The sequence below is a fragment of the Podarcis gaigeae genome (genome assembly GCF_964106915.1).
Source record: "Podarcis gaigeae genome assembly, chromosome: 16".
Lineage (NCBI taxonomy): Eukaryota > Metazoa > Chordata > Lepidosauria > Squamata > Lacertidae > Podarcis > Podarcis gaigeae.
In genome coordinates this window covers 39,347,604-39,359,651 of record NC_139693.1, presented here as the reverse complement: position 1 = coordinate 39,359,651, position 12,048 = coordinate 39,347,604, and the positions used below count along the sequence as shown (strand labels likewise).

At 47.2% G+C, this 12,048-nt stretch overlaps 1 protein-coding gene across 2 annotated transcripts in view; it reads right to left on the bottom strand.

The window, feature by feature from the left end:
- Nucleotides 1-12,048, bottom strand: part of DNAH10 (dynein axonemal heavy chain 10) — a 141,559-nt gene that overhangs the window by 117,738 nt on the left and 11,773 nt on the right. For both annotated transcript variants that reach the window (XM_083716644.1, XM_083716645.1), the window contains 4 exons: nt 11,461-11,569; nt 8,828-8,943; nt 6,859-7,075; nt 6,119-6,276 (listed from right to left, as the gene is read on the bottom strand). In XM_083716644.1, the coding sequence (XP_083572770.1) occupies nt 6,119-6,276; nt 6,859-7,075; nt 8,828-8,943; nt 11,461-11,569 (600 nt within the window). The remainder of the gene's footprint in view (nt 1-6,118; nt 6,277-6,858; nt 7,076-8,827; nt 8,944-11,460; nt 11,570-12,048) is intronic.

The window sequence follows — 12,048 nt, the reverse complement described above, 5'->3', positions numbered from 1 at the left end:
TTACCAAGCTGTAGACAGAAAAGTGCTGAGAAGATGTCCCTCTTAACATATCAGGACCAGAGAGAAGCAAAAGAGGGAAACCCCTCCGCTTTTGAGGAAGCCTAGCACAAGCTAGAGTGACTTAGGGCAATAAATCAGGGTGTCTTTGTATTTGCTGGAGATGCAACAGGTCCAAGAGTTTCAAAGCACTCCTAGAAGCTCTGAAACGCTATCTGTGAAATAAACATCTGGATTTACCAATTGGCAGCTCAGGAAGTCTGCAGCAATACTGAGTGTGTTCTTGATGTATTTGAGGTAAAAGAAAGAAGTATAAAAAGCTGAGAAGCTGCTTGGAAGTGTTGCTGTCCTGGTTGAAAGTGGGAAAAGAGCTGGAGGAGGAACTCAGGGATTAGCATCTGGCTAAAAATCAACCACACAGTTTCCCTGCCTTTCTATGTTAACCCATCCTCAGACACCTAAGACAGAGAAACAATAAACCTCAGAATATCAGATGCTAGGAACAGACCACAGGAGAATGGGTGTGTGATGGGATGATGAGCTGCTTGTGCGTTAAAGCTTAGTCCCTCAGAGCTTGGGCATGGTTCTCAAACTCTGCCTTAAGCGGAGCCCCCTTAAACATGACTCCCTCAATCGCTAGCAGAATCCGACAGTGGGCATTTGCGGAATCTGCTCCAACATAAAAGTTCCTTAACGGAAACACGTCTTCGGGATTCTCGGCGAGACAGTTTCCGGCGAGGAGTGGGTGTACCTATGGGGGTCCTTGGGGGGTCCTGAGACTTCTCCACTGTTTTCACTGGCAGTCTCTCGGAGCCCTCCCTCCGACTCACTTTCTCTCTGAGCTCTTTCCCTCCCCCTGCTGGTGCCTTCCTCTGCTGCTGAGTCTCTTTTAGCGTCTGAGAGCCCTTCCACCGCCTGCCTTTCCAATGGCAGTTCCCTGACATCCACCTCCCCTCCAGGGCCCTCTTCACCCCCTCCCGCCCCCTCCTCTACGGGCGGTGAGGGCGGAAAACCCCGGAAAGAACTTTCCTCATCGTCAGAGGACTCGAACACTTCTTTCCACTGACTTCCGTCTCCTCCCCCCAAGTATTCCTCCTCATCGGAATCTACACCTTCTTCCAGCCCTGATTCTGGGAACCCTTCGAACTCCTCTTCCTCATCGGTAGTGCCTAAGTATTCCCTCCTGAACCGTGTTAGCGGCTGCGGTTTCCTTGGGAACCGTTGATGAAACGTTTCTATTAAAACCTCGTCATTGACCTCCTCTGCTGGTACCCAGGTGTTCTCTGCCTCCGGTTCTCCTTCCCATTCTACCAGATATTCCACCCGATCCCCCTTCCACCTGGAATCGACGATTCCTGCCACATGATTGTTGCGTTCCCTTTCTTCTATCACTGGTGTTTGAATGACCTCCCTCTCACGTCCCCCCCACTCCCGCCCCCCTCGGTGCGGCGACAGTAAGGACCTGTGAAAAACTGGGTGCAGTTTCATGTGGTTGGGCAACCTAAGTTTGAATGCCACTGGGTTGACTTGTTGTATCGCCTCAAATGGTCCCAGCCGTTTAGGTTTCAATTTCTTACATCCCCCCTTAAACGGCAACCCTTGGGTGGATAACCACACCCGGTCCCCCACCCTTATGGTTTCACCTTCCCGTCTGTTTCTGTCTGCTTGCTTCTTGTATTCTTCTTTGGCCCTCTCTAAATTAAGCTGGAGCTGCTTGTGGATCGCTTCCATCTCTTCTACAAAGTGTTCCGCTGCCGGGACACTCCATCTTTCCCCTCCCTCTCCTGGAAATGCCCTGGGATGACACCCATAATTTGCCAGGAAGGGACTCATCCCTGTGGACACATGCTCCGCGTTGTTATAGGCAAATTCTGCCAGAGCCAGCTTATCTACCCAATCATTTTCTCTGTCATTTACATAACACCTCAGGTATTGTTGTAGAATGCCGTTCGCCCTTTCTGCCTGCCCATTCGTTTCCGGGTGTCGGGCAGTCGAAAAATTGACTTCCACGTGCAGTAAGCTCATGAGCTTCCTCCAGAACCTGGAAGTAAATTGTTTCCCTCGGTCTGAGACCACCCTCAAGGGGGCGCCATGCAACCTAAAAATATGTTTTACAAACAACTTGGCGGTTTCTTCTGCTGTGACCGCATGCGAGCAGGCTATAAAGTGGCACATCTTGGTCAATAGGTCTATTACCACCATGACAGCTGTTTTCCCCTTGGATTTTGGCAGATCCGTCATAAAATCTATGGATACTGCCTCCCATGGCCTTTCTGGTGTGGGTAAGGGTTCCAGTAGCCCCGCCGGTGCCAGCCTCTCCCCTTTTGCCCTCTGGCAACGGTCGCATCCCCTTACATATTCCCGTACGTCTTCCCTCACCTTGGGCCACCAAAACTCCCTGGTAACCAACCACATGGTTTTATGTTGCCCGAAGTGCCCCGCTGTGGGGCTGTCGTGCAATTGTTTGAGTACCCGCCCCCTCAATTCTCCTTCGGGTATGTACAGTGCCCCCTTGTAATACAACACTCCGTTCCTTTCCTCAAAACCCCCTGTGTTCTCTCCACCTCCCCGAAGTCCTCTGAGCTTATCTTGGGCGTATTCATCATTCTGGGTTCCCTCCACCAATTCTCTCGGCCCCACCAATGCCGCCCCACACACCCAGCGGTCCTCTGGGATGATATGTCTCTCCTCGGGCGCTCCCTCCCCCTCTAAATACTCGGGTTTTCGAGAGAGGGCGTCCGCTCTGACATTCTCTGCCCCTGGCATGTAACAAATCTCAAAGTTGAATTTGGAGAACTCCTGGGCCCATCTCACTTGTCTCTGGTTCAGTACTCGGGCAGTTCTCCAGTATTCTAGATTTTTGTGGTCAGTGCACACTTGGACCTTGTGCTGCGCTCCGATCAGCAAGTGTCGCCACCTCCGGAACGCCTCATGAATGGCGAGCAGTTCTCGGTCGTACACGGTGTAATTCCTCTCAGACTTGTTCAGTTTCCGAGAGAAGAATGCACACGGTCTCCATTCCGACGTATCCTTTCCCGGCTGAAGAAGCACCGCCCCCACCGCGCGGTCTGATGCATCTGTTTCCACTCTCATCGGTTGTTGCAGATCCACGTGCAAAAGTTGTTCTTCCGACGCGAACGCCCTTTTTAATCTTTCGAATGCTCGCTGCGCCTCTTCCGTCCAGACAAATTTCTTTTTGCTGCTGAGACAGTCAGTGATGGGCGCCGTTAAGTGGGCAAAGTTCTTGATAAACTTCCGGTAGAAGTTTCCGAACCCCAGGAACCTTTGTACGTCCTTTTTGGTCTTCGGTGTCTTCCATTCCAGTACCGCTTGAACCTTGCTGGGATCCATGGCCAATCCTTTGTCTGATAAACGGTACCCCAGGAATTCCACCTCTCTGGTATGAAACTGACATTTCTCCAGTTTCACCCACAGCTGGTTTGTTTGCAGCCTGCTCAGTACCCCTCTTACGTCCCGCACATGCTGCTCCTCATTCTCTGAGTACACCAATACGTCAACCAAAAATGCCACACAGTTTTTGTAAAGGTCCCAGTACGTGATTCATGAACGATTGAAAGCAGGCTGAGCCTGCTTGTAGACCGAAGGGCATAACGAGATACTCAAAGGCCCCCAGGGGGGTGAACATGGTAGTTTTCCATTCGTCTCCCTTTCTCATTCGTATCAGGTTATACGCCCCCCTCAGGTCCAGTTTGGTAAAGATTTTCCCCTTCCTCACTCGGTTCAAAATGTCATCGATTCTTGGCATGGGGAATGTCACGGGTTCTGACACGGCATTCACGGCCCTGTAATCAACTACAAGCCTGGGTTTATCCGTTGTTGTTTTTTTTTGTCCACAAAGAAAACTGGGCTACCCCCCACCACTCGTGACTCCCTGATGAAACCTCGTTTGAGGTTCTTGTCAATGAACTCCCTTAACTCCTGCATCTCCCGGTCGGACATAGCGTACAGCTTGCCCACTGGTAACTGGGCTCCTGGGAGTAGGTTAATTTGACAGTCAAAGGGCCTGTGCGGGGGCAGTTTATCTGCTTCTCTTTTGCTGAAGACGTTACCCAGGTCGGCGTATTGTCGTGGTACCTTCCCTTTATCAGCTACTTCCATCCCTGCTAGGGTGGCCTTGGCTCCTCCCTGAGCCTCTTCTCCCTTGCAGTGTGCTAGGCAATGTGCTGACCCAAAGGAAACTACCCACTGGTGCCATCCCACTAGCGGATCATGCAGCGCTAGCCAGCTCATCCCCAATATGATGGGCGCCCCTCCCAGGGTGGCCACATTGAACGCTATTACCTCCGTGTGTCTGGCCACCTTCATTATCATAGGGACAGTCTGTTGGTTAACTTCTCCGCCCAACAGCTCCCTCCCATCAATCGTTGTGACCTGTAAGGGGTTACTTAAAGGGATCGTCTGTATCTGGTGTTCTGCTGCAAACTCCTTGCTCATAAAATTGCAGGAGCTGCCTGAGTCCAATAGCGCCTTTATCTTTAGCGGGTGTCCGTTTGGTAGCTCTAGCACCACCTCTACTACAAGCGCTGGTCTTGGGGGTTCAGGCTTGGGCACATTCACTGCTCTTTGGCCTGGCTGCTGTGCCCCGATGCTGGCAACCAGGCGTTGGCTTTTACCTGCTCCTGAACCCCCTCTTCTTCACCCCCAACAGCTCCCGCCATTCCTTGCCATCCCTTCCTTTGCGGACAGACTCTGGCAAAGTGACCTGGCTGTTGGCAGAGGAAACATTTCTTGGCGCTCTTTCCCTCCTTCTTCCCCCCATTGTTGGTGTTTGAAACTCTGCGCGCGCGCGCTGTCCCAATCTCCATCGGTTCTATGGGCAGAGAATGGTGCTCTGGCATCTCTGGAATGCGGAACTCACTCCAACGTTCCCCTTTCCCTTCCTGCTTCTCCAAGGCTCTCGCCTCCTGGCGCGCTCCTATGGTGAGCGCGGATTTAGTCAGCTGGTCCATAGACTCCGCCCTGGGCGCGCGGGAAAGCTCATCCTTCACCGCCGCGGATAAACCTTCTTCGAACAGCATTTGTATCGGTTCCGCAGTCAGGTCCCATCCCAATTTATGGATCAGCATGGTAAACTCTGTCCAGTACTCTCGGACGGAGCGATTCCCCTGTTTACACGCCATCAACTGTCTGCGCACCACCCCTTGCTCAATCTCGCTGGAAAACATCAGATCCATGGCGCGAAAAAACTTTCTCGAGTCTTTTAGAACGTCATTATTCGCTGCCATCAGGGGCCTCACCCAGTCTTTCGCCCCCCCCCTTCGAGATGCCCAATGATAAACGCCACTCTCGATTCCTCATCGGGAAAGTCATCAAACTGCAGCTTGAGGGCGTATTGCATCTCTGTTCTAAAGGCTTGATAATTTCTGGGATCCCCCCCAAACTTCTGCACCAACCCCGGCACCTTCCTTGCGAGTGGGGTGGTTTTTCCCTTGTCCGCATCCTGAGCCCGCCTCTCTTCGAGCCTCGCCGTTTGCAGCGCTAGCTGGAGCTCCGACACCCTGTACCTTTCTTCCAGGCTTGGACCCGCTCCAGCTCCTCCTGCGTCTCCGGCTCCGGTTGGGTTGCTCATGATGCCTCTTTTGCACAAGCGGCTTTCAGAGACTGTCGGATTGCTGTGATGGGATGATGAGCTGCTTGTGCGTTAAAGCTTAGTCCCTCAGAGCTTGGGCATGGTTCTCAAACTCTGCCTTAAGCGAAGCCCCCTTAAACATGACTCCCTCAATCGCTAGCAGAATCCGACAGTGGGCGTTTGCGGAATCTGCTCCAACATAAAAGTTCCTTAACGGAAACACGTCTTCGGGATTCTTCGACAGTTTCCGGCGAGGAGTGGGTGTACCTATGGGGGGTCCTGAGACTTCTCCACTGTTTTCACTGGCAGTCACTCGGAGCCCTCCCTCCGACTCACTTTCTCTCTGAGCTCTTTCCCTCCCCCTGCTGGTGCCTTCCTCTGCTGCTGAGTCTCTCTTAGCGTCTGAGAGCCCTTCCACCGCCTGCCTTTCCGATGGCAGTTCCCTGACAGGGTGTTACCATCTTGCCTGCTTGTGGGCTTCCCAGCAGACCTAACTGGCCACTGGGAAAACAGAATGCTGAAATAGATTACCTGGGGGACCTTTTTCAGAAGCTCTTCATCTGCTGAGGATATCAACATGAGCCAATTGGCTGCAAGTGTCTCCAGTGTATCAACCACATCCCGATCATTGGCAAGGTCATTCACATCACCATCTAAGCTTATGGTTGGCATTTCTAACTTAATTTCCCCTGTTGAAAGAAAACATTATTAGCTACAGTAAAAATGTCCCAATCATTAATGAAATAGACAAGAATATTCCCTAGCTTGTCGGTTTCATCAGAAAGCAGAGAAGACATGGCATTATAGATTGTACTGAGAAGTCTCTTCTTGAACCTTCTAAATTTCTCCAGAGAGCAAAGAATGGAGAAAAGGTGAAGGTAATAAATTTGGGTGAAGCTAGGGTTGCCATATTTCAAACACTGAAAATCCGGACAGAAAAGTTGTTGAGCTTACGACTGCAGTATTCCAGATGTGTCTGGGAAATTCCAGGCGAATGGCAATCCTAGGTGATACTAACAAGCATTTCCTCCTACACACACTTTTGTACAGAGAAGAGATTAAAATATATAAAAAGGAGAGTGAATAGGGAGAATGCACCTGTCACCATTTTTACACAAACAGTGCTGGAAGATTAGAATGCAGCTGAAAATCCATCTTCCTGAATGTCCAACAGCTGGTTTTGAAACTGGATACAAACTCATTTTTGCATTTCACACATTTACACCACCCAACCACATAAGAAGCCCACATAAGATCAGACTGAGACTTACCTTCTATCTGCTGTATGGTTCTCTGAATGTGGCTTAGGAATTTCTGCATATTCATCAAGAACTCATTCCTTAGGCTATGCAAGCTGTTTAATGCTTCTGGTGATGTTTTTTTCTTCACAACAGGCTGAGCATCTTCACCTTCTGCCTTTTCTGGTTCTGGGTGAGGAATGGACTCATCCATTTCATATTGGTTATGACACATTGCAGGCAGAAAGACCTGAAAATACAAGCATGTTTTGTTTAACTGTCTTCTATTTGCTTTAATTTAAAATATAATGGCTAAATTCATTTGTAACTTTGAAACAGTTAAAAGCAAAAAGTTAGAAAGCTATTGCCTCAGGCAATCCTAGTTGCCACTGGATCCAGTTATAGCTGCTGCTATGTGTGAAAGTAATGACAATCCATCTTCTCTGGAGGAAGAGGGGACAGCTAGCCCAGCATTACTGATATAGGTCTAATACATATCAGAAGATAGTCCCACTGTGTTCAGTGGAGCTTATTTCCAGGAGAGTTTGTGCAAAAGAAGCAAACTCTGTCTTCTGAGGCTGCATGCAGTCAGTGGAAGGTCCCCTGCCCCCAATGAACTCTGCTCTTCCTCTCATAACTTCACTCCTGTAAAAGCACATATTCAGACTATGGATCCTGATTGCCCTTTCTTATTCTCTTCAGGGGAGTGGCCTACCTTTTTCTCCCTCTTCTTCAAGTGCCTGACAGGTGTTGTTTTTTTTAAAATCACTTTAGGGTTTTACCCTGTTTGTCCCTCCACAGAAGCATAGCAAGGTCAGGTGGTACCTGGTGTGGAATTTTTTATGTCACCCCCCCCACACACACACACTTTGACGGCTTGGGGTATGCTTGGGAGTTGTGGGCCGGTAGCATGCCGAATGTCACCCCCCTCAGCGATGACACCTGGGGCGTCCGCCCCCACCGCCCCCCTTCCTACGCCTCTGTCTTTCCCTTTCTTGTTGTTGATTAAAAAATGGAGCTTGGAAATTGAAACAACATTTTTATTTGCTTAAGAGAAGCTTCCTGGAAGAAAATAGCTGTCAGGAGGGAGAGGAGTCCATAATGGGCTCTTCCTGCTTCTTCTTGCTATTTTGTTTGAGTCTCAATGTGTTTCTCGCCATCATTTGTGATGGGTTGAACCAAAAACTTTTTTCTGCAACAAAGTATGGTGAGGTCACCACTGGTCAAACACACAACACAGACCAGTTAGCATAGAAAGGTACATGCCATCATCTAGGGGGCTTTTCTACTTTAAATGCTATGTAAACTCTGGTCTTCTTTTTTTTAATGAAGCTTAAATTATTATAAACCTTTGCCTTGGAGTCACTCAGTCTCAAACCCATTCATGACTGCTTGGGCTAATATCCAACTTACAAGTTTTGAATTACATCTAAAAATGGTAGTTCACTAAAATGAGTTGCTGATAAGGTAGTCACCAGAAATATATTGAAATTTTGTACGAGGTTTGAAGGGAGTGTCTATAGCACAGGAGCCAACTCCTAGGGACCGAGGTCCCTTTGCGCCCCCCCCCCCAATAAAATATTTGAGGGGGCTGGGCCCCAAAGTTGATGGGAACTGCCATTCAAATAGCCACATATCTTGTAATCAATTATGTGGGGTAGGGCTTACCTGCCCCCCCCCATATTTTATTCATGTTGGCATCCCTGGTCTATAGCAAGCATTTCCCCCATTGCTGCCACACCATATTAATAATGTGCTATGACTGATGAATGTAGAATTATAATTGTTTATTCAGCTATTACTTCTCTTGAAACCACTACCTTTACCTCACAGCTCGAGTGATTTCTATTATCACATGCATTTTCTATGATTCTGTATAAATAGTCATTAAATTCTGTAGAAAACCTGTGGACTCAAAATCACTGAGTTTGCAGCACCTTGGTCTCAGGGGTGGGGGAGCTATTTTTGAAAAAGAAATTTAAAAACAAAGAAAAACATTCACCAGTGCAAAAAGCTGCTTCAGCATCATGAGGGTATGGCCATTCAGTATGCCGTACTCCAGTACTTCCGGCAGGACGTCCTTCGCTTCAGTCAAGTCATTAGGTTCACTAACGGTTTCTAAGCAACAAAAGAAGGCAAGGATTTGTTTAAAGAAATATTCTAACCCAACACTCCCGATAAGTTCAGGAAGATCATGTGCCTTCTGGGACACTACTACATCCAAAAACAGCAGGTGAGCTTTCCTTTCTGCACACAGAAAACCAGCTAGCCTAGCCTAGATGTTTTATGCCTGGTATGCCAACTCCCCGAGGGCAGGCATATTTATTTATTTATTTATTTATTTAATTTATAAAGAATCATTTAAGCTGCATGTCAGCACTGCATGTCTAGTGTTATGAACTCCTCAGGATTGTTTCCAACAACTTAAAATACTGTAAAACTATTTATAGGAATGCATTCAAAGATCATATATATGCCTAGGAAAGTGTGTAGCTCTTCCGCTGGTGGTAATGAGAGCTTTTTACTCAAAGTCTAACTGCAGTACAAGATTGTGGTGGGGGAAAGAAGGGTTAAATAAAAATTGAGGCACCTCACACCTATAATTAATAAAGAAACAACAACTACTACTACATAATACATTGTGAGGCCTTCACTAGCACACCGGTTCCTATTTTAAAAAGAAACAAACAACCCATGTATTTAATCTTTTCCATAGATCTCCATTTTACAAACAGGGACAACTTTAGCAAACTTTGGAGCAGAATGCCTGGTTTATCAGTACCTATTTGTAGTACTCTAGTTCCCACACAGGCGTAGTCACCTGTAATGAATCCACTGGCATACATCCTTGCTTGTGTTCATTCTTTCATTGACAAACTTTTAAGAAGCAGCTGTTCCAATATTATCTCATTAATTTTTATTTATTTTTAGTTTTTGCTGCAGGGAATTATAAATCTGCAGCCAGTGCTACTTGGAATGAAGGTAAACTTTCTGATCCAGTCTTTAGATTACATACCACCATAGGCACACCATCAGGAAAAGGATGGTCTGCTCATGGTTCACAAACTACCCTTTGGAAATCATATATCAGTAGGCTAACTAGGTAGGATTCTGACTTTACACATTGGAGTCAGGGTTCTCTGACCTATAAAATAATATAGAAGACAGATCAGATGATATCTATTGTGGCAGTTGATCGGAATCTAATGCAAGTGTAGAGAACCTTTGGCCCTCCAGATGTTGACGAGCTATAACTCCCATCATCCCTGGCTATGCTGGTTGGAAAGCAAATAGGAGTTGTAGGGCAGCAACATCTGGTGGGCCAAATGTTCCCCGCTCCTGATCTAATGCTGGATTGCTGGACGATGAGCTGTAGCCACACAAGAATTTCTCATCCTCAAACCTTAAATAACAGCAGCAACAAAAAGCCTTTAAAAAACCCAAAGTAATTCATTAGAATCCCTGATTTCTAGGAGCTGGGATGAATATATGTATTTGTATATGAAAGTTTCTCCTAGCTGAGGCTCATGAGGAGTGGTTGTTAGATTTTTAAATTTTTTTTTAATTTGATATCCCTCTTTATCACTACCCGAAGGAGTCTCAAAGCGGCTCACAACCTCCTTTCACTTCCTCCCCCACAGCAAACACTCTGTGAGGTGAGTGGGGCTGAGAGACTTCAGAGAAGTGTGACTGGCCCAAGGGAATCGAACCCGGTTCCCCAGATTATGAGTCTACCGCTATTAACCACTACACCACACTGGCTCAGGTGTTAGGTGTCATTGCCTTGGCTCCCATCTTTATCCCTTCTTACCCTGGCCTCTTCCTCCTTCATTCAACCTCAAAACCAGAAACTTGTTGGAGCAGAGACCTGTATTTGTTGCTTATGTGATACACCTCCACCTCCACCAGTTATACTGTGTTAATAAAAATAAATCATTTTGTTGTTTTTATTCTTGTAATAATGATTATATTTGATAAGGGCTGGCAGGACTGAAAATAATGGATGTATGTACAGTATGTGTTGTAGAGGAGATGAAATGACAGAGGAGTAATCATTTATCAAGTGTGGCTGGTAATAACTGAAAAGGGACTGAACAATGGGCAGACACAGCGGCGGAGCGTATGCCCACGCTGCCCAGGGCAGGTATGCTTCCAAGGAGGGAGTGGCATGGAGGGTGCCCTCCCAGGCCCGGAACAGCTGCTTAGGTGCCCAGAGTGGCACGTGTGCCCTGCCGCTGGGAGCGAAGCAAGCCGCCCATATTCAGTGCACCTCCCGCCCGTGACTCCCAAGCCTCCTCCAAGCTGTCAAAACGAAGGGGGAAGGGGGGAATGCCGCCGGCAAAGTGGCACAGCTCCCCCCTTATCCCAATGGCTCGGGGTAGGCTTGGGAATGTCACCCCTGGGCAGACCACACAACATACGCAATATAAAACTTATTGACACCTTTAAGCAAAATCTCACCCATTTTCTTCTGAAATATTGTTGAAATATTGTTTGAAATCTTGAGCTCCTCAGGTTGAAAACAGCAGGTTTCGAGGGTGGATCAAGATCTTATAGGATCCATCTGGAAAGAACCTAATCTATTATTAACCATAACTTCCTTTCTTAGCCAAAACTTTCCTTCATGTAAAATACCTGCAGTGTCTCTGAGAAAATACACCATGTCAGTCTCCACAAAGTCTTCTGGGATGTTGTTCATAGCCATGTGATAATACAGGTTATAAACCTCCCGCTTTATGGTTTTCTGAAATAGAAAGGGACAAATTGACAAGAGGTAAGACTGTTTTCAGGGATCATGCTGGTGCCTGTCCATCCATTATCAACAATTGCAATCTAGAATTACCCATCGGATTTTCCAAAGATATGGCAGGAGGGAGCACAGGAGGGAAACAGGAAATGGAGCAAGAGACAGAGGAAAGAAATAAAAGTACAAGCTGAGAAAAGGAAGAAGGAAGAAGGGAGGTATGGCAGGGGTAAGTTAATTTTTTTTGTTAGAAGTTTATTATAGGTTCAGCAGTTTCATATCTGAGTTCTTTTTAAAAAATTGGATGGATGCCATTCAGACCTGGGGTCTTCTTTGCTTAAATTTGTCAATAAGGCCTACGATACAAAAAAAACCCCTTATTTTGCCTATGTGCCTGGATGACTGGCTGGTTCCTACACAGGCCAGAGAACTGCAAAGCCATTTCCAGAGTGCTACACCACACACAATTGTGTGCATTT